Raw genomic sequence first — 25,927 nt, 5'->3', positions numbered from 1 at the left:
GGTATTCCAAAAAAAAAAAAAAAAAAAAAGCAGGCAAAGAAAACAGCTGTAGTGCCAATTAGTGGGGCTGGAAATGTGATATAATTGTTTAAAAGTCTTTAAATTGCCTGCTAATTGCAATGTGATGTCATCATTTTTTAGGCTTCCAAGGTAAGTACTGAAAGGCCCAGCCACCTCTTATTGGTCAGGACATGAATCACACTGTAAACAGAAAATATATTTGGACCTTACCAAGTAAACCTTAAACAGCTTGATTTGTATGTGTAATCCAATTTACTTTGGGTTTTTTTGTTGTTGTTTTTGCATCTTAAATACTATAATGAAAAAAAGAGCTGATGTTCCTTTACTGAGGTCTAGGTTTTTGGATTCCTGATCCTGAATTTCTGACCTGAATGATTAAGATCTTCAGCATGTTGAGATGGACAGAGACTTCGGAGCCTGGTTACTCAAAGACCTCACCACATAAACCTACTTTAAAAGTCTCAACTTGCATACAAAAATAAATAAAAATTAATCAATAATTACCCCCTTTTGACAGTGTAATATGCATTATATCCATTAGCTCTGGAGAGCACACATCCATTGACACTTAAGCTCAAAGCATCCCCCCGAAGGAGCCTAGCCTTTTTAGCATGAGCAGCCCTAACCAGAAATGCTCGAGATTTCATTCTTTATACCACATGATTGAATTTTAGGCACAAACATGACATCAGGGAGAAAAGATAAAAAACAAGCAAATGTCCCCTAAAGCCTTTTTAGAAGCCCTTTGGTTTTAAACACCAGTGACATATCAGCTATTATAAGCGCTAATGTTTGTGTAAAATGAGCCTTGATAAAAGAGAGGTAAATAACATTTTTGTGAATATTGGCTTGTGTTATTGCTTTCTATTCATTAATTTCATTTTCCAATGCCTCGCTTCTAAAGTCTCCCAAAGGTAAATATCTCCTCCTTTATAGCAGAGACATAATATTTTCTGGCTGCATGTTAAACTGTAATGAAATCAAAGCCTTGTTGGGTCCTGATGCTCATATTTATATAGTTGTGTGAATATATCTCTGCCTTGTCTCATTTCGTTTGAGTCTAGCGTCATGCCTGGAGTATGGCACCCAAAGCTGTGTCCCTCTCCCTGCCTGTGCTGCAGCCCATCCCACACCAGCCCGACGGTGACCACAGCTGCCTTCAAAGCTGCAACCACAGCAGATTTCAGGTGGAAGAAATGCTGAATGTACTCAGTGATGTGATGCAGCTGTGGGACTATGGGTGGTACAGGACTATCACCAAACAGAAAATAAATAAAACTTTGTTTTTCAGCATGATCCAGTACCTCCATGCGTTGCTTGCTAGCACAGCCTCCCAACAGCACCCTTGCTGCTGCAGAGCTGGTTTTCCTTGTCACCCACCGAGATGTGCACACACAATTAATAGAGTTGCATAGTTATTATTACTGTTTCTTGTTCTTAAGCTGCCTGCTAAGCTCATGGGACTGAAAGATTTTTCTTTACTAAAGGCAAGGCTCTGCCAACATCAATGTACACACACACACACACATTTGAACCCACTCTGATACTGCTCCTATCCACATGAAAACCCAATCCCCTTTCATTCTCCTTCTGCTCTTGTATGTAAAAGCTCCAAACATAAAGCAGGAGTAAAACACTCCCACCTTCTCACTGGGATGCTCCTCACACATCCTGTTCAGGGGTGCCTTATGGTCCATGCTTCAGGCAGCTCAGTGATTACCTGTTTTGATGAAGCTCTCCACACTTCTTTGTACCAGTTCAGTCCTGGGCCGTGTGCCGCAGAAATAACTCACTTTCCTCCTTCCCCTAGGAACCATTTACCCAATTCAAAACCAAGTGAGTAGCCAGGCTCGAGTCACCAAACCACAGCCTCCTAACATACCAGGCTGAGCAGATCCTGCTGCAAACACCAAGAGTTCAGCAGCTCTCTAGGAAGAAGGACAGCTGATTTATGTGAGTGGATCTGAATAATACGTTTGAGATGCTCTGGTGGAGCTGCAGGCAGAGCACACAACACAGAGCTGTCGCACCAGCCCTGAGCAAACTCCAGCTACGTTTCAGGGGAGCAGCCTGGTATTTACAACTGATCTGAACTGAAATTCAAATAGGAAAGGCCACCCCAAGAGAGCAGCCACCTCTGCTCAGGAGCAGTCCTGCTTCCCTCTGACTACAGAGCTAACAGCTTACTCTGCCTTGCTTCAGAGAGCCCACAGCAAACATGTCTGAGACAAAAATCAAAGGAAAGAAAAAACGTATACCACAAGATTGCTGTGTAATGTTAAATAGAAATGAAATGCTGTTTGTATAGTAATAGCTAGAAGGCTTTGCAAAACTCTGGAGATGACTGGTCCTAGACCCTGCTCAGAGCAAGGCCATACATAAAAAGAAAGGATTAGACACCCCCCTGGGCCGTTACACTTAAAGCCTATCTGTCCCTACAGCTCACAGCGCCTAACACAAGTCTGGCATTCCTCGTGCTCTCTCTTCTGTTCAGCCTGGGCTCCTGACTCTACTTAAGAAAACTCCATTCCCCACTGGGCACTTTCCTCTAGGACTATGAAGAAAAGCTCCCATTAGCATCACTGCCAAGTGTCACAGCTCCGAACTAGGTAGGGGTCACCGCTGGCACCCAGCATCATTGCGGCACACAGAAAAACAATCACAGCATACTGGAGATGCACGTCCTCTGAAGCTGGTTTGGGATATTTGCGTGTATGTGTCTCTTACATCACCTGTTTCAGGCACACAAACAGCAATGTGGCCCACCTGAGTTAATGTAGCAAGACAAAACATACATTATTTCCAGTGAGATGACAGTGGAGCCTGTTATTCAACATCAAAAATAAAAGGCAGGAATAATATACACAGGTTGTGGACAGCAGCTATGCAACAAATTACAATGCCTTTAAGTCAATAGCCATAAAGTTTCATTGGGGATTGATGAATCTTTATAGGAAATGATGAAGTCCCAGTCCCTTTTCCAGCATTACCCTTTCTCAGAATGTGTGTAAATATTTTAACTTCAATGTTGATACACAAGTATAGAAAAGAATGTACACACCATCCTGTGTTAGCTAAAGTGTTTGCTCCAGTCTCTGATGACTGCTCAATCAAGACACAAACCATCCAGTTCAGATCAGCGAGGGAAAAGAAACAAAAAAGAAGACTCAAGGAATAAGTCTTCTGCATGTAACTTTTTTCTGCATATAAGTTTTTTCTGGTTGCTGTTTGTCAGAAGAGAGGTAAGATTTGCAGGCAGCTTGAGTTCCACCTCAGTTCACATAGGCTGCTTGTATCGTCTGGATGTGCCAGATCACGTCCTGCCAGGACGGTGGGTTTAAGACATCCCTGAACTTGTTCAATATCAGTATGGACGTTTCACTGGTGACCTGAGTTCAGGTTAGCCCTGACTTACTTCATAGCTTCAGATGAGTCATTTAAACTTTCTCTTGCACAATTTTCTCTCCTGACAGCTCTGTTTTCAGACTTATAAAACTCTCTTAGAGCAGTCCATACATAGTGCGATGCCCATATATGAATATAGCCTCCTAGGAGTAATTTAGTCTGGACTGTGAGCAGTAAATGGCATATGTCACAAACTAAACACGCCTAACAATCTTGGCATATTGGTATAGGAAACAACACATCTAAATATTGCACAGAGTACTTCCTGTGCTCTTACTGGAAAATAGCAGACATACACCATATATTTTTAGTCTAACACTTCGCCAAGAGGAGGAGTCAAAGATTACAACATGACCAATGAAAATAACCTGTTAAGAGATGCACGATGTGGTCACAAAAGTCAGTATCCAGGCACGTTGGCAAGGAAACGTAGGTGAAATGCTTTTCCATAGACTCATCTCCTATTACCTGGGTTGGGAATAAAAGCATTCTTCTGCTGAATGGCATCAAAAACTCTCCCTGGAACCCCTCCTGTCCTCTAGACCTTAGAAACCTTCCAACTTCAGAATGACTGGCAAACAGACTTCAGCTGGTACAATAAGTAATTTGATCTAAGCACGACACAAGAATGAAGATGCAAGAATTCCTTTTCCCTATTATTTTGTATTAACGCACCATGAGTGTCAAACAGACAGGAGAGCAGGAAGAGAGACAGCTTGCATGTGTCTATCTTTCCCTTTCAATCTCTTTTACTCCCATATCATGCCTGTCACCCATGACTAGCTTTCTGTCACTCCTTTTTTAATACACTCTCCAAGATATTTTACAGTAAATGGCACCTTCTAACACTGAGCCGATTCCCCACAGTTTGGAAGAGACAACATACCATTTCCTAGCTATTCTAACAATTCCCTGGGGGAGAGAAGGGTCAAGGAGCGGCTCCTGCTCATATGCTGTAGCATCTGTCCAAAACACAGGAGCAGCAGCAACTCCTTTTCTGAGCAAACCTCGAGCTTCAAATCCCAAAACAGGGCAAGGATGGGGAACGGGACCAAAACCACAACACAGTCATGATTTGTGATTGCGACATGGCAGACAAAAAAAAAAAAGGCACAGAAGAAAGTTGATGAGCAACACTCGGAGCAGCAGCCCCCTCCTATGCCGCACGCTGCATTGCCATCTTCCTCAGTCTGTTTTATACAGTAATCAAAGGATATTCTGAGCCTCTCAAAATGCCATCAGCCCTCATTGAGAATGAAATAGAGCACATCTCCACTGAAGCCTTTACAGCAGTAATCATTACAGCATGCTGGCCTGAACAGGGAGCTCTTACAGACAAAGATGGGTTTTAAAAATAAAATAAAAAAGCCTTCCTAAATTCTGAATAGAAACTTGATGATAATCTCCCAATTTTATTATGCAAGGGGGAAAAGAAACCCATAATTGTGCACTCTTGGTCTCTTATAGCAAAGAATAGGCTTCTTGATGAAATGCTGAGTTGATTTAGAGCGGGGCTGAGGTTCTGGTGGCAATAATACGCTAAAAGAAATAACCATCCAGCTGATTTGGATAAAATAATCATTTTTTAACATTCTAAATCTAAACTTCATCTGTGCCTCCTCCCACTGCATCTTTTGGAGAGTCTTTTTATAGCTTTGAGAATTTTTTTCCCTCCCCTACCACAGCATTTAACAAGAAAGACAAACTCTTTTACTCTGGCTAACAAAGGGCATTTTAGGCTCTGCTGGCATTTGTCCCCATTGCACGTATGTTTAGAAAGTACAGTATTTGGCACAGGATGCTCCAGAGTCCTCCTGCCACCTTACGCTCAAAGCATTATCACAGGAGTCCCATTGCCATGGGACACTGTGGATGGCACTCTCCAGCTTGGGAGCCCCAACAGTTGCGGGCAGACAGGTGTGTAAATGACAACTCCTTGGAGCCCTGCCAGGTGCATTTCCAAATCACAGCCCCTTGTATTTTCAGGTGCTTTTATTATTTTAAGAAAACATGGCTCCTCAGAAACAGACATTTTTCACTAACAATTTCTGCTTCAAATCTAGTCACTGAAGGAAAATTTTCTCCCAGCTCTCATAATTATTTCCTGACTCTTCGTCCACTTTTCCATCTACTGAATTATGTAGAGTTGTTTAGCTTGCTGTTTTCCAAGAATGCCTCATCAGTGCAGTGTAGAAATATTTATTACTTACTCTCTTTATATCTATTGACTTTTTTTCTTTTCAGGAGAGAAAAGAAAATGGATCAGCTGTGAGCTCTTTTGACTGTAAACAGAGCCAGCAGCTATTCATGGATTAAGCAGATGCTGCCTGATTTTAAACCAGTTTATATTAAAGCTCAATAAATTTACATCATGCATCAAGGTTTGAAGCAATATACAGCTACAGACACTTCCACCGATACCACTTGCAGTAGGTCTCACCAAGAAGTACTGTAAGCTGGTGATTTGTAATTGAATATATATTAGATTTGTAGAAACCAAAAAGGCATCCAACACTGTCGGACAGTCTGACTCTAAATCTATATGCCCGAATTCAGGAGCCTGAATGTGACAAAAACCAGCTAATGCATTAAAAAATTCCTGGTTTAAGGCACTTGACCTGCAAAACCATGAGGCAATTTGACAAGTTGGTCCTGGTAATCTATTCAGGCTGAGAAGGGCTTAGTCCTTGAGAAAAACCACTGATTTCAGCTGGCCTGGTTGCAAAGCAAGAGACTAATTGCCATAAAGCACTTTCAAAGAATTCTCTGTGAAGAGCCGGGCATCATCTATTCTGTTTGAGTCTTCCATATAAATTTTCTTCATTTTTCCTCTGGCAAACTTAGCACATTTAAAAAAGGTATTTAAATACTCATATTCTAAATATACATATTTTGTGAGCAGCTTTCCTTTTTCATGTAAATTATTAAGACTGGAATAATTTTCCATCTAATTTATTATACAGTGTATTTTTGCATGTTTATTCCTCCTACTTCATTCACCTTGAGTAATGAAATTAGGCTCACTAGTATCAGTCTGGGTTTGCCTCCTGCTTTTCATGGACAAAGATGGCCTTGTGCTATCGACATTTCCAACAAAGACTAGAAATAGACACAGAAGAACTCCCCAGAATTAAAAAGTTATAGTAGGTAAAATATTTGTGATGATCAACTAGCTACCAACAAAACACTACCAGCTACTGAGAACTGCTTAATGTGAATGGCAGAGCAGAACAGAAAGGAGCCTTCTACCACCAGGATTCCATTAAAACTTAAGGAAGCAGAAAATGGGAATATGAGATCCTGAAAAAGAGCTTGGTGGGACTTCCAGAATTACTCGGAAGGTTTGATGGCAGCAGCTGCAGTATCTGGTATACTGTTGCCTACACTCTACTAGGAAAATAGAGAAAATGTAGTATTTAATGAAAGGCATATGGAATAGATTCATACAAACTTTCCTAACTAACCAAGCAGTTTTTCAAGAAGCAAGAGAGCTAATATAGAGATCATGTCAGTGTAATCTTCTGAAATGTTACGAAACACTTTGATACAATGTCTAGTTAATTTACAAGTTCATCTGTTCTGGCATTGGAGATTTCATTGCAACACTTGCATTGTGTAGTAGAAAGACATTGTCTAGTAGAAAGACAAAAATTACTACTAAGATTTTCAGAAAGTTTTTGATCACCTTTTAAGGAGAAGGACTTAAAGAAATGGGATAATAATAACCTGACAGACTGCCGTAATAAGCATCAAATATAAGGAAAGATTTGGTCATATTATTTTTGGGAAGATATCGCAGAAGCAGAGGGGTGGCAAACACCACAAATAAACCAAATAAAAAGGAGACAACAGTGTTGTCCTTCTTTCACAACAAACACATGCAAATGGTACTATTCTTCTCAGCCCCTTAAGCAGAAGAGCTTTCTGATAACTGGCAGCACCTTAATCGAGCACAAAAAAGGGTGCATGGCTGACAGTGACAGGATCCAAATCCTGCTAAAGAGTCAGCATTAACTGCCCAGTGAGACTTTCCTATGCTGTGATGTATTTTCCATCCCACCTGATACAATCAAGACAATCTTTCTAAAAGACAGACTCCACCTCAAACAGAATTTCTGCACTTCATGCCAAGCGATTCTGGCCTATGTTATGCCGGAAGGTTAGACAAAATGCTTGCAATGGCCCCATCTAGTCTTGATATCTCTTCACACAAATTATCTATTGAGTCTAGGATGAAGTAGTTTTACTGCCATCAGCCCCGCATGGCCAGGACACACCTGGGAAAATAACTAGCCTGAGAGCTTGGGCAGGAATAGTTAACTGCCTTTTCTTACAGAAAAAGAAATGGGGATCAGGAAGGCACCGACTGCTACTGAAACCCTGGACACAACAAGAATCATGGACAAATCACAAGTCCCTCGTGCCACTGCTTCTGCCAAGAGGAAAGGATGCTATAATCAGCTGCTAGCTCTCCCCACCTGCAATGACAGTACCTCTCATTCTAGCTCAGCAGTGCCGACACACTGGGAATTCTCCCTCCAAATTCTGACCACTTGCCAAAATCCCTCCTTCCAGGAGGTAACTTGAAGACAGCAGAGTTTACAGTCCCCCACTTTCCAGGTCTGCTGTATTTCAGCATGCAAAGGAGGTCATATTAGACCTCAGATCTGGCCTCCTACCACTGGCGCACTGCAGGTGCCTAAGAAATTCAGCCCTGTTACTTAAAAAATCTAATAAAAGTCACTTAATTCTGGTAGCGATCCCACTGGGTGAATAGTCTCTATTATCTACGATAAAGTTCGGAAGGAAAGATGTGAAACACATCTGAAAATCACTAACAACCATCTCCTTTGTAATCTTTTGATTTGAAAATGGCTACCTTTCAAATTTAGAAACCAGAACAAATTAAGCATAAAGATAACTTCTTGCCTGGTTTCTCTCTGGAATAATCTTTTTATACGCAGGCATATACAGATGTTCAGCCATGAAACACTACCAGACCTAATGCTGCACCAGGACTGCTGCAATGAAAACTGGCTTTTGGCATACCAAAGTCTGCTTTAGCCAAGCAGAACAGTCTCCCTGGACATCGGAATTAGACACCTCTGAAAAAAATAGCCTGATATCTAATTGCAGGGTTGGCAGGTGCTTCCATGATATATAGCGTATGGGATAAAATTACAGGCACAGTATCAGTGAGTAGTAAACACTATAGATGGTTTTCAGTAGGAATTAGCCAAGGATTTAGAGCAAAAAGCATCAGGGGGTACACAGAGTGATTTCTGTATTAGTATTATCTCTGTGCACACAGGACAGTACTCATTACAAATACCTGAATGAATCATCTAATGGCTGTGAATGTAGGACACTCGAGCACTAGCTGGGGTCCTGTGCTCATGGAAACACTGCCGAGGATTCAGCTTATCTCTGTGAAGCACAGAGCTTCTAAAACTCCATATTTCTAGAATATCTCTAGACAACGGAAAATAAAAGCTGGAAAAAGCCAAAGAGCTGAAATTGCAACTGAACAGTTTCAGATGCAAAGAAAGCATTAAATTTAGCTTAGGATGCTATTTTTTTATTTAAAAACTGCATCAGTCTCAGGATGGACTTCATAACAGAGGGCACTCTTACGGGCTAGAGCATGTGCAGACTTCTGTGTCTGGCAGTACAGGTCCCAAAGACGTGCTAGTATGAACCAGCACGGTTGTGATGGAAATGCTGAAGCTGTGTCTGAGCCTCGCAGCTTCATAAACCCCAGTAATACCTGGAGGAAGAAGGATGTGACACTTCCCGGGGTGCTGGAAACTTCCCAGGAAGGCTTCCCTCTTTCCAGTCTTCTTACCATGGGCTGCAGCTCTGTGCTATTAATTCATACCCAAATACCTTTTGTCTTTACATGTGAGGGGTAAGGCAGGCAGTGTTTTATGCAAACCACATCCAGTGGTGCCTCTCTCAGGCAACAAGCTGCAAGGATTTAGGACTGAAATCATCCTGGAGTAACTTCAGAGCTTTCCTTAGAAAGTAAATGCTCTTGCTCTTACTTAATTCCCTGACTTCAAAGCCAAAATGTGAGCAGGCTCACGATCTCCCTGCTTTCTTTTTGCACAATTTTGCATCCAGTAGAGCTGCGCCGCTGGAACACTCAACTAAAGCTGTCAGTACAACATGCCCAGAGAAGAAGCACAATACTCTACCATCACATAACTGACTTTCTTCACTAAATTACAATCTGAACAACTAAGATGGGAAATACAGTGTCTTTCATGCTCTGATCTCCGAGAATGACACGAAGATCATGTAGGTCTTGTCTGTGTGGTTTACTGCACCAAATTGCCTGGCAATCTCCCTGTAAAATTTAATTTGCCAGACACAGTGAACACAAACTACCTAAGCTGTATCAATTCATTTGGCATCTATGGCTGTAGCAGCACCACAATGAGTTTGTGTAACATTAATATTCACTACACCAAAGAGGCATAAATCGCAAACTATCCAAAGGAAACACAAAGACAGGATCAGACAACTGCAGATAGAGAGCTCTGACAGCATTTCAATTCTGTGTGATTCCCGTAGCTGACATCCATCTGTACTGAACTATGCACAGCAGATGCACTATTACCTTAAAGGAGCTACTGTGTATTTTGTTTTAAATCAACATGGATCTTCACTGGAAGAATAGTTAATGTACCAAGAACCTGAGTGCTTCAGAAAAACAACAGACAAGTATGTAGCCTTCTCCACAGAGAGGAAACAAATGTACTACATCCATAAAAAAAAACTCTGGAAAGGAAACCAGGAATGCTAAGATGCTATGGGGCTTTCAATTTGGCACCAAGCCCCTCCAGCAACATGGTGCTGTGGCCTTCCTGCAATCTAGATGGACTCACCTATACGGCAGTACTAGCAGTACATTTAGGAGATGCAAATTTGTTAGCAAACAAAGCTGAATCTGAAGCTAATCTGAGACACTGGGTAAGTGTCAAAATTCTACTGGTAATCCTGTTATGGGACAGGAATCAGTCTTCAATGATACCAGCAAGTGCTATTATAAATCAGCTGGCTGTTCAATGGCAACGTCTTTGCCCATCTCTTCTTTTGGCCTTAAAAATGACCCCTCCATAAAGAGGTTCCTACAATAAAGAAAAACACCATAAAGATGGAAGGGGTGCAAAAATACCGAACTGGATGCAAGCTTTCTGTCCCCCAGCTGCCCTCTCTGGGGTTACATGGGTCAGAAAACTTGGCTCAGAATCTGAAAACTTTTGGCAAAGGGTAATTCCAGATTTGTTTAAGTGTTAGATTGTCATACGATGCCAGAGAAAAATTCCCAGCAGTAGGAGTTACTGAAAGAAGGATACAGTCTCACTACTGTCATTAAATTGAATTGCAAAGCAAAGCTCCCACTGACTGGTACAAGATCACAGTCTCAAACCAAGATGGGAAATTGCGAGCTGCGGAGAGGAGACGTCACATCAAGAATGTGATGGAGCCTCTGTGTGGTAAAAATAAAGGCACGGGGTCTCTTTCTGCAGCTCTGCTGACTTCAAGGGGATCATATGTGTGTAAGCAGCTGCAACAGCGTGGTTTAAAGTTGGGCAAAGGCTGTGAGAAAGTTACTTGAATTTTCATACAATAATAATAATAATGATAAATGCCCATGTTTGCTTTCCATGAATATCCCAGTGAGCATGTCAGCTGCCCAAACAGCACATTTTAAATAACTTTCAGAATATTTACTCTAGGATTTTTTGTTGGAATTTATTCCCTCAGCTCTAGTGGACTCCTCTGCTCAGCTAACACTAAAGACAGAGGACAAAAGGAATTGTTGAAAAGGCAACTACATCTTCCTACTAATCCTTTCTTCCTTTAAATGTGCCCCAGTGTCTCCAGCAAATACGGGAGTGAGATGAATCTAGGAAACCTTATGGGTCTGACTCTGCTCTCTCAGCCCTGTGTTGGTGTAAATAGTAGTACTCCACTGTGTAAAAAAAAGCTACAGTAATTTACAACAGTGTGCCAGTGAGCACCTTTCAAAGGTAACTATTGTCATTTCCTTCTTTTCTCAGAAGTTGGCAGCAAAGGAAACAGAACCTCTCCCAGGAGAGCTAGGAGTAGAACTGACTTATTTCACATCAGCATCAATACTAAAAATTAACTCTTGTTGCCATAAAGAGGAGGTTTCTTGCTTATTGCTAAATCATGCATCATCCCCGCATGCATCATCTCCCCTTCACTGCCTTCCAGTGATGCAGGAGAAACGCCACGTGAATCCAGCTTAGCCAGGAGGACTAAAACCCAGCCTCTTCCAAAGAACTCTCTAGTCTCTTTGCCTTTAAAAACAGTAGCAATTTTCTTATGAATTGACTGGATATTATTTAAGATCAGATTTTGTCTTCCTTATTCCAGAAAAGCACTGCTTTACTCAGAAGAGGCGAAAAAACTTCATGCAGTGTATAGTCAGAGCATGAACACTGACCCAGTTTATACCCTCCGAGCTCCTTCACTTACCTCTTCCCTGCCTCACACAGTGTAATCAGTTCAGACCAGGGTATGAATTTGGAACTACCTTGGCTAAGGGCAAACATCCAAAAGGTTTCTAAACCATGAGGAATAAATACCAACTTTTCAATAAGACTCCACTTAGTATTTAAAATGTGACTTTCCACTAAAAGGAGCATGGAGAGAAAGCAAACAATCCTCTAATTATTAAATACATCTGATGATTGTGTGAATGTTCTCACATTAGTAATGCATTTCACCATCTCTTATGGTAAGAAGGGGCGGCACCTAATCTGTTAAAAGGATGGAGTCAAGTGCAAGTACAGGCAGAGGTCAGAGCTGTGGGCAGGTAGCTCAGGAGTGAAAAGAAATTCTGGAAATTCTGAACTCAGGTCCCCACCTGCAGCAGGGCTCCTGTGGCACTGAGGCTAGGGCGTTTAGGACAGGATCCAATTCATCAGAGCTCACACCCCAGGTCTGAGACTGCTCTGGAGCTCCCAGTAGTCAATGAGAAAGACACCTCCAGAAAGTGACTTATCCCACTGTAAATGTCCAGAGCAGGCAGCAATAATCACCTACTGGACACACCCACCCTTCTCCAATGACACAAAATGAAATCTAGATGAAAAGCTTAGATTATGTCCCTATCATTTTGATGGTTAGGTTTATGTGAGCTGAATTCCACCGGAAGACTCTCTGTGCCTCAGCTCCCCCTGTAAAATGAAAAGCATTTCCTCCCCTGACAGGGATGTAACAAAGATCAACATGCTAAAATCTGTGACGTGCTCAGCCAAAACACATGCTTGTGAAGGAGGGCCATGAAAACATCACATACAAACAGGAAAAGGGGGTGGGTCTGAAATCTGGCTCGAGACACAAAAGCAGCATTATCTATATAATCCAGCTGCCCTCAGTTACATCAGTGCCAGCCCCGTCAAGACAACAGGATTGCAGGGGTGGGAGAATCAGAGCCATGCACTTCCTGGCCAGGACAGTACACAACTGAGAAACAACACTGCTTGACTTCACAAGCCTCAGCTGTGCTTTCAGGACAGGCAGCTCAAGTCGAGCCTTTGTTCACTCAAGGCTGAGCTATTAATTTAGAATTCACTGAGGCACAATGAATAGGAAACCCAGTGACAACATTTTTATAGCCACTCTTCTTACAATGGGAGCTTGTAATTCCCAAGGCAACTCTGGCCTGTGTTTGATTAGTGTACTTAAATCTCCACCTGTGTTTTTATCATAACCAGTATTTTCTGTCAGAGTTTACTCTTACCCTGTTGGAATCAATTCTTGTCCTGGAGGTGTAGATGGGAGGAGGGATGTTGAAGGCTTGAGGAACAAGATACTCTTCAGCATCCATCATATCTTCCAGATCTTCCTCATCGAGAAGGTTTTGGAAGAACTTGCTGTCATTTGGGCTTGGGAGCTTCATACGATCATCTCCCTAAACAGATTGTATTGAGAGAGGAAAACGGTCAGAAGATGGATTAATTTCCCAACAGGGAACTTCAGCCTCTTCATGCTCTGGCAGCCAGGCTGCAGGGACCACACATGCTGCTTTGTTTGTTCTAAAGTACCACATCCACGTCATTTGTTTTGATTTTTTTACCAGGACTGTGATGACATAAAGGGAATAACTACATAAATCAAGCAAAGTCATTTTTTGGCATTCTTGTGATTGAGCTTTTATTCTTTCTTCTCTCTTTTTCCCATACAAGCTCAGTTTCTGACCCAAGTTCTGTCAAGGCCTGATGTATTTTGTGAAATATCTCAGCTATTTAGGCTCACATAGGGGGGAAAAATAACATGGAAACTGCTGTGTCTGGGTGTTTGCTTTATTTTCATTTGTATTTTTAGGGACTTGGAGGCTCAATTTCCTTCTCATCCATATGGAAAGTTCTGCAGAATATAACAGAGCTGAAAGCAATAAAAATCAAACCAGGCAACAAAAGCAACAACAATGATATATATTTTTATTGAAATAGCATCTACAAGCTGGAGAGGCAAATCAGGGCTGCGCTTTGCTCAGTACCACAAAGCATCACAAAAAGCAGCCCATGCCCCAAACACCTAGCAGCCCATAGAAATGATGCTAAACTTAACTGCATGGCTACAGAATGGCCTCCCACTCCACAAGAATTATTATGCCATGTGCAGAATCCAGCAGGGAATGATGGCTGTGCTACAGGGCGCATACAGGCTGGTTTAAAAGCTCAACAGCAAGCTCGTCATTCTTGACTGCATCTGGGGGGAATGGGGAGTCATAACGGCAGAGATACCAGTGCAATGGAGTTACCCTGGTTTCTCCTCAAGAAGCACATGGCCTATATTATCTGCAAGAATCACTGGAGTAGTAGCATCAGAGGATGAAATATCCACCAGACTATACAACAGGGGAGGGAAGGCCACAGGAGAGAAAGGGAGGGAAGAGGTATTTGGAATAGGGGAACATGTCTTATCTAACAAAGTAATTTAATCAGACTGATTTTTCCAGAATCGCTTGTATCAGCTGAACTTACAATTTAACACAGTGGGGAATACTGCAAGAGAAATTCCACATTCAGCACCACAAATCCTCTTGACTAGTATTTTACTTTTCAAATATATTGTACTTCTCCTCAAGCTGAAGGAGAGTAGCGTACATTCACACTGTGCAATAATACACCATAGGTAGGCTAGCATGTCTACGCAGCAAAATGGAACACCATATGCTGAGACGAGCGCTAGACCCAGAAGCAATCAGGAGACATAAAGTGGCAGCGACTGTACTTCTGGAGGCTCTTCAGCTAGACATTCTTATGCCAGTGTGAAGCTAAGGACCAGCTGGATGCATCTGTGCCCTGTACTTCATGCTGTGGAGCAGATATAGCATGAGATATGGCATGAGAGTATCATTACCTGGATCAAACTAATTCCATGCTTTGGTCTCTGGTGTTTCAACATCACCTTGCTTCTGATTTTTCATTTTCATTTGAACTCCTCACACACTGGGACCATCTCAGGACCTTACCAAATAGTTGGATACATTTTCTGTGGCTTGGTCTAAAGTAGGTCCACTGTCCGCTGGTGTTTCATGAGAGAATTCAAAGTACTGAGCAGCTTGCAAAGCCAGATCTCGTATATGTGCTCATACATACAAGCTTAGGAAGTGAATTTCAGATTTTATTTTTATTTTTTTTTTAGGTACTGACACTGGTCATTCTACTTCACTCTTGTATAGTACTGTGGTCACTGTCAGCTTTAAGTTCAAGAGCACCTTGAAGTTAAGAGATTCAAAGGCAACCCCCTTAACAGACAGGTTTGATAGACAGATTTCTTCTCCTCCCCCCCCGCCCCGATGTTGCAGAGTTGCTTACTTGAATTACTAGGTATCTCTGAGGGTCTCGAGCCATTCTAGAGAATTCAGCAGCTAGCTCCTTGAATTTAGGCCGACTGTCAGCATCAATCATCCAGCCTGGGGACAGATGAAAGATGAGAAAGAAAACAGTTAATTGCCAAGGGAAGAAATTTGGGTTTTAAAAATGCACAAGTTTGAAGCAAAAAGATGCCCTTGATAGCTGTGGCCTAAAGATAAGACGCAATAAAGAGCTCAGAAGAATGGAAAACCAGAACTCTATGATACATCTAAAATGGAAAACATCTGCTCTTGCCCAGAGAAAACTAGATGTTCCACACTGCATGGATTTCTTCTTAATTTGCTCTAAGCTCCTGTTCCCCAACTCCAAAATAGAGACAGAAACAATGCCTTGCATTTTTCTGTGTCTGTCTTGCTCATTTAGATGTCAGCTCTGATAGTCTTTTATTATGGATGTGTCTAACCTGTAATATAATGAATCTGATCTCATCCGAGTCTAGTGGGTTTATTACAAAGTTACTACTAAATACAATTTTACTTTAACTGACCTACCGTTCCACAGTGACTTAGATTAAAAAGAGCTGTGCAACAGATCTACAGGATGACTGACCTCGCATCTGCTTTTCAGATAATTCTGCATTCATGTGTCTGCACCATTAACACAGACCTCACACAAGGCATTAGATGCCATTTCAATTGAGTAAGGGTGATTCTTTTGTCCTTCACTCTCCAAGAAACATTCATTAAGAACAACAATTCTCAATTCCTGCTAAGGCTTTCTGCAAAACAGGTAGGTGGTATAGGCAGTCACCATCAGCAACTAGTTTCTCTCACCGTCAGCTTTTTCTAATGGAAGATTCTATCAGCAGCTTCCCAAGAACATGTTCGCATTTGCCAGGAAGGCTAAACAAAATGAGCCTTGTCTCCTTCATGCCATTTAACTGAAGAAGTGACCAATGTAGAAAAAACAAAGCTACTATAGCTTATAAAGAATTTCACATAAACATTACAGGACTAAGACTGTACACCTAGCTGTAACATTACGTCTTCCAAAATGCCCCATCTACTAGGACTTCCTTTTGTCCACTGAGATTCACCTCATACTCATTAGAAATCCTATCAGATGGAACATTTTTGCACTCCACCAACATGAACCCCTTGCACTATTCAGACAATTTCCATACCTGCATGCACAGTAAAACTGTTTTCAGAAGATACGTTATTTACTACTTCTAGTTTTATTTTCTTTCTTTCGTGTTTTAGTGTACAAAGCAAAAGGGAAAGGACTATGTAAGATGGATGAGATGTCTGTGTGTTAATCGCACTTAAATTAAGCCAGAAATACCAGAGAGATGTTCCTAATTCTTTTTAAATTAGAAGCATAGCCTTGGAGGATACTGTCGCTAGTGTGGGTATCTTGGAGATAAAAGGGTAGGCAGACTGTTTTCTTTTCCTAAAGTAAAAATATTCATAAATTATTGTACTGGACTAAGAATGATAAAAAATTATCCTCTCTGTAGCATTTCTTGTATTAATTTAATTCTTCTTTTTATTATTACTATTGCAATCATCATTCTTGTTACTAACAATAAAAGATTCATGCTTTCTTTCCTCAATATTTGGAACTAGCATTTCTCCTCACAACCTTCACTGGCTGGGTATCCATGTACCATAATTATGTTTAATACTATCTTTTTTAACATCAAAATCAATTGTCATGGAAATGACAAGGGTTTACAATAACAATCACATAATTTTGACTTCACAGCAAGAATATGAGATACCATCTGACAGTAATAAGAAGCTGAGCTAACTCAACCCTTCATGGCTAAATTCATATCTTTTGCAATTGCAAAAAATGTGCATACAGTATTTAAATGGAATTTACACTATCTTGGGAAGCTTTTGTTTTGAAGCAGCCTGCCCTATTAGCCAACACTGTCAGAGAATATAGATGCAAATGTTCAAAAATAAAGTCTCTCTTGCACTGAGCGTAGTGATATTAAAAGCGACAATTACTTACACTTCACCATCACCATATAAACATCAATAGTGCAGATTGGAGGTTGGGGCAACCGCTCTCCCTTCTCCAAGAGGTCGGGGATCTCTCGAGTTGGGATACCATCATACGGCTTCCCACCAAACGTCATAAGCTCCCAGATAGTGACTCCTAGGCAGAAAAAAAAGGGTGTTAGTATTTGAGGTCATACTACTCAGATTCCTTCACAATTTCTTACAGCGCAGTATTCTGGCCCAGTTCTGGACTGCAATCTCTTCTTCATTACCAGTGTCTGTAAAAACACCGAAGTCTGGTTTGCCATTTAAAAAGCTCCAGAAAATGGTGTAACAGCGCTTTGTGGTAATCTTCAAAAGCAACTTCCATCATTTTTATTGGTGTAAGAAGCAGCATGAGAGATCTGAGGCACAATAGAAAGGTCTAAGACAAATAAATGGTGGTAAAGTAAATGGATCTAATAACAAAAGAATGCATCGCACTCTTTTATCATATCAAAAGAGAAAATGAATGGCTGATGTACTCTATTATTTTAAGGGGAAAAACTGCAGATGTTCCCTAACTTAGAGCATCAATTTCCCACAAAGGTAAAGCACTGAGTAACATTCTGTCATTGTCTTTGCCTTGTAAGTCATTCACAACCACTTGCATTATTTTTTTTCTTTAAATCACTTTATGGATTTGAGTTATGATAGTGCTGTGCTTCAAAACCAAGATTCCCTTTTGAATAGCCATAGGATTTGTTTTGGCATCCGAGCTGGAAATAAAGATCATATATCATAAGTAACAGAATTCATCCTCCAAACAAAATCTTAGATATTGAAAATGCTGTTCTCACACCAGTTAAACTTTTATTTTTATTGCAAAGGTCATTTTAAACACATCTACAGATCAGCAACCATATTTTGCCAGCTGTCACGCTAATGTGAAAGGTGATGGGCAAAATTACCATATGTATAAAACACACATTTATTTCACCCTCATTCACCTCTTTGTTGACGTTCAATAACTATAACTTGCCAATTGTTTTTGGCCTTGTCCTTTCTGATTATAGATGTTCTGGGGTTCCTGCATTTAATATGAATTTCATAAATGGAGGCATATTTTTTCCTAAGTGATACGGGGTATACAGAATTTGAAGAGAAAGAGCAGCTTTACATGATTGATTTAACTTTCATATGTTTTTCTCAGCTGAATAGAAGAGGACAGCTAACCAGTCACAGCAAACAGTGTCTTTTGCTGCTACCCACAGGTAATAGTGAGTAATGAATAGAATTGTACACCTTATCTCAAAATGATATGGCAACAGGAAATGCAAATAGGAGTCCATAGCCCTAGATACTGCTGCAAAATTCCACCTGATTTTATTTGCAATAGCTACACTAGATAAACAGGCAGGCAGCTCAGCATTTGTGGCACAATAGCTTGTCTGGATCACAGAATTAACAACAGTAAATGACATCTCTTTTCTCAAATGCAAATTTTTTTTGGTGTGTGTGGAGTCCACATGACCTGACCTGTCTAACCAATTCCCAAGTTATCTATGAAATTAAATGGACGCTTGTTTTAGTTAGCTTGGAGAGCTCATCTTTTTGCCTTCATTCTCTTGCTGTATTTGCTCTGTATTATGACAAATTCCCTTTTATCTGACTGTAGGTACAGAAAGTCCCATAAGCCTGAAAATGTTTTTTGACATTCATGGCTTTTAGAGTTAAGATTTTCAAAGGACTGCTGAAAATTATGACCTGCAGCTGTATTTTTATGAATCTGTGGCTGAGCTGAAAGAGTCCTTCTTCTGTCATAATAATCAGCCAAACGACTACCAGCCCAGAGCTTACGGCAGTCATCCCAGCAGGGACATCATGATAATGTACTTTAGTGAGCAGGGAAGTTAACGCAGGAGACAAGTAACAATTGCTGTTTAGAGTTACACATAAAAAAAAAAAAAAAAAAAAAAAAAGGAAGAAAAGAAAAAAAAAAAAAGAAGAGCAAAACCCACTGGAATTAACTCCTCTAAGAAACGAAGGTATCTTTAACACAGTAACACAACATAGTTGTAGCTTTACAAGAGGCAAATTTTTAAACTAGTCACATGAAGATTTACCATAGCTCCAAACATCACTCTGATGGGTAAATTTCCTGTAGTGTATGCACTCCAGAGCCATCCACTTAATTGGCATCTAGGGAAAGACAATAGAAATGCAAAATTAGAAATTTAATATTAAAACAATACAGATAGAACCTGTATGTAGACATCAGATTCCTCCCTGCTTCCATTTCAGCTGCAAGCTTAAAAAAAAGCAGCACCACTCAGCAGTCGAAATGGTTGTTCTTGCCCTCTAGAATGGGGCTTTGCCTCACAAAACATATGGAGGTGAGAAATTCCGTTATCTGCAGAACTTCTCATATAAATTCTTATACCACCCAAATTTTACTGATTCAGATGTAGTGGAACAACTCACTTTTTAATCATACTATATAAAGATGAGACCAATGCAAAAATTACATCCAATCCTCCTAAATCTGAAGTGCAGCAGAGAAAGTGGAATACAGAAGCTCTTCTGCCTCAACAGTTTACAAAACCAGACACTCCTATCTCGATTGCTCTCTAATGAGGCTAGTTAATAATGCTGTGTCCATAATACTTCACTGTCCACATAAGCATCATCAGAGTAAACAGGCAATGGGGAGAATTTACAGTGCTTAATTTCTAACTCCTAATATTTGTTAGGAACTTAGCCTTCCCAGTTCTCTGTACCATTACTGCAGTGAGAAAAACTGCTCCTGAAAGCAAGTCAAAAGTCCCAAGTTAGCCTCTGGCTCTGAATCACCCTTGCGGTGAGCTCACCTCTTCTGACAGAGAAGGCTGTGTAGGCAAACACAAACCTAGGTTTGGCATAAGGGTTCGCCCTCTTGAGTTCATGTTAAAATGAGATTCACAGTGTTTCCTATTGCTGAGCTGGGCCTGTGAGGCACGGTCTTGCAGTCCATTAATTTCTAATGGACAGACATTAAAACCAGATTTCTACCTGGCATGAACTTGTATGGGTCGCCTCTAATTTGGAACTATGGCAGATGTGCTAGAATAAGCTAGAGACGTACGTAACTGCACGCAAAATCTGAACAGATGGTGGGTGTCAAAGCAGAGGATGTGTCTTCATTCAAACCCTTATGAAAACACCTTCCATGAAGTTGGCTAATGAACATAACCTATACAGTTACAGCAAAGCAGCACTCTCTAATAAAGGTTGGCTTAGCACTTGCAAAGACAGTTCATCCCCCTCCACTAAACTCTGCAGAAGTGTATCACGTTCATTCCCGTTAAATATGACTCGGTTGTTCCAAACTTGAACAATTGCTGAAGTAGCAAAGCTGCATTGCTCAGCATCGGATAACTCAGGTTGGAAGGGATCTCAGGAGGTCTCTAGTCCAACCTCAGGCTCAAAGCAGAGTCAGCGATGAGATCAGACCAAGTTACTCAGGGCATTATCCAGTCTGGACTTGAAAATATCCAAGGACGGAAACTGCACCACCTCCCTGGGCAACTTGATCAACTGCTTCATTATCCTCATGGTGAAAAAGTTTTCCCTTTTGTCCAGTCTGAGCCTTTCTTAGCATGCTCTCTATAAAACTTTAAGCTGCAATTGTGTGCTGGATTTCACAGGACACTTTTCTGGAACGGGGAAGTGACACATCTGATGTGTAAAACCTGCTCCAGAACTCCCAGCAGTGTGATTGGCCCCACAAGTCCAAGACACCATCTAACAGCTGCCAGGGAACAGCTGGTTTGCAAGGACCAGCTCATTTTCTGTCATTCACTGGCTGATGGAGGGAAGAGGCAGAGGGGTTACTGAAGAGGGGATCAGAGAACTGAAGGAATCAGGGAAGACTGCCAAAACTCCACCTTCCCTGCCAGGAGGTCTCTTTACTGGGGAAATGGGAAAGCACCGGTGACTCCTTTCAAGCTCTTCACCTCATTGACTGTACTCCACGCAGCAGCTGCCAAGGGCAGCAGCCACACAAATAAAGCAGCAGCCCATCCAGGAGAAATGCACACACTGGCAACAGCTGTTTGTCCCAGACAAGGGCATGAGTGAGCACAGAAAAACAAAGATAGCAAGTAGACAGAAAGCAAACTGAACATTCAGGAAAAGGAATGACAGGAGAGGCAGAATCCCTTGGGATTTTGTGACAGGTTGAAATGTGGAATTTCAAGATGTTTAGGGAGCAGCCGGCAGCAGAATGTACTTACAGCCTTTACTTACAGCCTTCTAAATTTTATAATGCATTAATCTGAAGGCATTAGAAATAAGGTGAGGCACAGCATGAATGTTGTGCGGTATGCTGAAAAGTAACATGGGAAAATGTCTGGTTTCAAAATTATCCTCAAGCTAGCTTTTTAGTGGCCTGGCATTCAGCGTGGTATTGGAGACTTGGATGCAAGAAATGGCATATACAGGCTCTTCCAGTGTGATAGAAGAGGTGGCTCTTTGCTGAGCATATGTAAACTCTCACATGCTACAAATACAAATATGCTTTGTGGCCTTCCTTTTAGTTTCTGGAAAATTACTTGTCTGGGAAAATGGGACTGCAAGTTATTGAGGTCCATACTGACCAGAGAAAGGGGCTTGGCAGAAATGTGCTACAACATACGTCATTCATTGAACTGACTTCAGAAGTCTTCAAAACAAGATACGAAATGATGCATATGAATAAAACCTAATTCTGAGTGTGAAAACTGTTCAGACAATTATATTTTGGCATCTAGAGAAGCTCAGTGAGCAAAAAATGTGCAGCTTTTATGTGTACTGTCACAACACAGTTTGCTAAGTCACTGACAGATTTTCTTACACAGGTAATAGTCCCATAAGGATATACTGCCCTAAAGAGTAACTTCAGGAGGTTTGTCACAGTAATATATTTACTTCCAGACATGTACAGCACTCACCTTCCCTCCATCAGCATTATACTCCTTCTCATCCCCTTCCAAAAGTCTGGCCAATCCAAAGTCAGTGATCTTCACGTGGTTTGGTGATTTCACCAAGACATTACGGGCTGCCAAGTCCCGGTGGACAAGTCTCCTCTCTTCCAGGTACATCATTCCCTGAAAGACAAAGAACAGCAAATAACCTTAATGAGTCTTACCTGATTTTTAGAACTACTATTCACTGGTGACATGTAAAATTTCTGGTTCCCTTATTAGTATTCACAATAAGAAAATGGCCTGGAGGGCAGAAGTTCAATACTGCCCTTGATCTGAGCAGGAGGTGGGATTAGATGACTTTTGGTTCCTTCCAATTTGAACAATTCTGTAAGATTCTATGGTAACTGCCAAAGGAAAAAAAAAACAAAAACCCACATAGACATCTCCTTTGCTCCAGCAAGTTTAAAACCTGGAAATGTAAGACAAAGAAAAGAAATATTATGCCCCTAATTTTTCAGACACTAAATCTGAAGATGATAAAAAATAATCAACTTAGCCAGAGCCCCACGGACATTAGGTCAGACTGCAAAACAACTCCAGCTCTTCTACGTTCCAGGCAAGTGTCTTCCACTCAAGATGAAGCTTCTTATCCATCTCCAAATGCTTTTCAGTTGGACACAAATTTTCACTACCCTCAGTGAATTAGAAGGAAAACAATTCTTTATTCCAACTTCTGCAACCCACTTGCCTTTTCACTCCCTTAAAATTTCCGTGTAGTATTATAATAAGACACTAGATCAATGGCCTTTTTTTTTTTTTTTAATGAGCATATATGTTCTGTTAGAAGTACTTTTGTTAACAAGCCCATCCAGCTGCTTTTAAAGATAAGGTAACATACACTCAAGCTACCTGGCCTTAACCTTATTCTTACTCTGATGAGAGACTAACCTCATGGAAGTTTACATGATGCTTTGTGACACTGAGATGAACACCAAAGCTTGGTCTTATTAATTGTATGACACACAAAGGATAGTCAGGCAGGGTTACAGGCCTATAATTTCATTAAAAGGCATTTATGACATTAACCATCATTATGAGAACCTACAGATGAAATTACACACTTGATAATTACCCTTAAGGTATATCTTAATATATTAGCTCTGTATAATATATATGGTAATTTTTAATAGACATTGTTGAATACCGAAGAGATCATATTACCTCATAATACAGATGATAATTCAGAGAGTCACAGGTAGTGATTAAAATAACCAGATTACTCAGTGTCATGGGCCAGATTTTATTCCCTTTCACAGCATAACAAGCTCACACGTACCTATCCCCATACATACCAGGAGGACAATGCATATGGGTAAGCCACCACTTGTGATCACTGGGCCAGAATGTAGCCCTTTCTTGACAGAAAGTGAATGTCTTTAGAAAAAGCATCAAACGGAGCTCTGAACTGTTGTGGCTTTTAGGCGAAGAATTTCAGTGCAAACACCGCTAAAAGGTTTGAAAATACGTGGGAGAACATTTGGCATAAACACTATTTCATTTTTAATGTGGTAGTGTTTGCTGCAGTCAACCCGAAGGTGGTCTGAAAGGGGACACAGGGACTCTTTGGCATAAAGCAAATGGAATTATTTTTTTAAAAGCACTGCTAGTTGAAGTAAATACACCCTCCTGCCAATTGCAAATCAATACTTTTGGCTGTTGAACATCAGAACTGTAAGTCTTTGAAAGCATAATGTTTTTTGACACCAAATTAAAACCTGTAGAAAAAGGACAAATAAATCCTATAGGTCAAACAGTTGTGAGTCACACAACAAACGTGCTACGAAACCAGAGGCACCATAACTTAGCACAAGAATTACCATCTGAAGAAATCCAACTGGGAAAAGACAACACAGTCAAAAGCAACGACACTGTGTAATAGAGAGAAAACAACCACAAAAGTGGCCCCGTAAAATTGAGGCAGATTGGGAATTCATATAAATCCTTTTTCACATCTCTAACACTGAACAGTAACCAGAAAGCGCTTCAACAACATTGCTCATACCAAGTACTCTGGGAAGCAGGTGGATTACAGCAACCTCCCAGTCCCATGTCTTTCCCTTTCACCTGGGGGTCTTGCAGATGAGATGTCTACAGGTAGATGTTAACCAACCTGTCCAGACAAGCCTCAGAAAGCCACTGAGAGAGCACCATGTGCATGTCATGTGCAAACAGACAGATGCCCTTACGCTTCCCCCAAACACTTCTCTCCTGCAGCTCATAGTCTTCCTCCAGCTTCCACGGGGTTCAGTATCTCTCTTCGATCTTGCATCTTTCACTGCAGAAGAGTTCCTCCCTGACCAAAAAGTGCCAAGGTGCTGCTTACACTTTCTTTCTACTTAGTTTAGGAAATATCTCAAATTTTTAGAATTAACAGAAATACTTCTAAAACTTCATAGATTTGACATAACTTCTAATATTCTTATTTGGTCAAAAATCTCAATACCTCAGAATATGGGGCAGGGGGGAGAAAGGTTCAAACCTGCAAACAAATCTTTGTGGGCAGAATCTGACAAAGGTCACAAGAACCCAGAGAATTTGATGAGAGAATTCTGTTGGTATAAGAATACACTAGGCCCAAATAAAATTGTCATTTTTAATGCATTAACTTGCACCTATCAGCACTGGAATGATATGAAGACATTGCAGATTTCTTTTGGCAGAAATGAAGAAATAGAATTTCTGTCTTGTTAAAATCAGAACAGATGACCTGTACCAAAGCTTTAGCCTCCCATCTTTAGCTAGTGATGGCAGGAATGGATGGTAAGGTGTCCAGAAACATCCTTCATTGAAAGAGTTAAACAATCAAACCCTTAACTGTGCTTCCTTGGTCTTATTTTACCTTCTCTAGGTATTTAATTTCCAAGCATTTTTAAACATGTAGGCTAACACTTTAGGATGTTTCACTGTTTATTCTACTCATTCATTACCACTTATTTCAATCTTGTGGTATTATTTAATATCGTCTTAGTAAGACTGTATTTTATTCAACCTAACCTCATGCTCTCTTATGTACAAGAAAGACGTTTAATCACTAACCTGAACACTGCTCCTAATCAATACCACACCTGGTTTTCTTTTCCATCCAGAAAGAGGGCAGAAATAGCTGTCTGTGTATCACTGTACTTAACAGTTTACTTCACCTTTGTCAAACAAGCTTCTCAGGGATTTTTCCCACCTGCATTATCTGCAAAGCTAAAAGCAACCCATATAGGGTTAACAGCTACAAAATCCTCTCCAGGTCCATGACCTGCAGAAATGTAAATCCTCTTAGGAATACCCAGTGTAAACTTGTTCAATTTACCTGATATCCTATCAACAAGTTCTAAAGGTGGATGGTGGAAGAATAAGAAAAAAGGTATATACTTTCAATAAACAAGATTATACAAGCAGAATGAAAACAATCTAAAAACGGGAATCTTACAGTATTCACTGCAGCAATGCTGCCTAAACATACACTATGTGAAGAATCATCATCTGAAGGCATTTTTGAAACTGGCAGGAAAAGTGCTCTATATGCATTTCTAATCTTTTTACATGACACAGAAAAACGATTACAAAAAACCACTGTCTGTATTACACAGCTGGTGCCATCACCACCCAAAAAGCCTATGATCAAATACCAAGAGGACATTTTATGAGA

The 25,927-nt window shown here is 40.7% G+C and overlaps 1 protein-coding gene across 1 annotated transcript in view; it reads right to left on the bottom strand.

The window, feature by feature from the left end:
* Nucleotides 1-25,927, bottom strand: part of ERBB4 (v-erb-b2 avian erythroblastic leukemia viral oncogene homolog 4) — a 419,420-nt gene that overhangs the window by 9,509 nt on the left and 383,984 nt on the right. The window contains exons 21-25 of the mRNA XM_009887598.1: nucleotides 22,252-22,407; nucleotides 19,408-19,483; nucleotides 17,313-17,459; nucleotides 15,291-15,388; nucleotides 13,208-13,378 (exon numbers count right to left, since the gene is read on the bottom strand). Of these exons, the coding sequence (XP_009885900.1) occupies nucleotides 13,208-13,378; nucleotides 15,291-15,388; nucleotides 17,313-17,459; nucleotides 19,408-19,483; nucleotides 22,252-22,407 (648 nt within the window). The remainder of the gene's footprint in view (nucleotides 1-13,207; nucleotides 13,379-15,290; nucleotides 15,389-17,312; nucleotides 17,460-19,407; nucleotides 19,484-22,251; nucleotides 22,408-25,927) is intronic.

The sequence above is a fragment of the Charadrius vociferus genome, unplaced genomic scaffold (assembly GCF_000708025.1).
Source record: "Charadrius vociferus isolate BGI_N301 unplaced genomic scaffold, ASM70802v2 scaffold136, whole genome shotgun sequence".
NCBI lineage: Eukaryota > Metazoa > Chordata > Aves > Charadriiformes > Charadriidae > Charadrius > Charadrius vociferus.
This window is presented reverse-complemented; position numbering and strand designations above follow the sequence as displayed.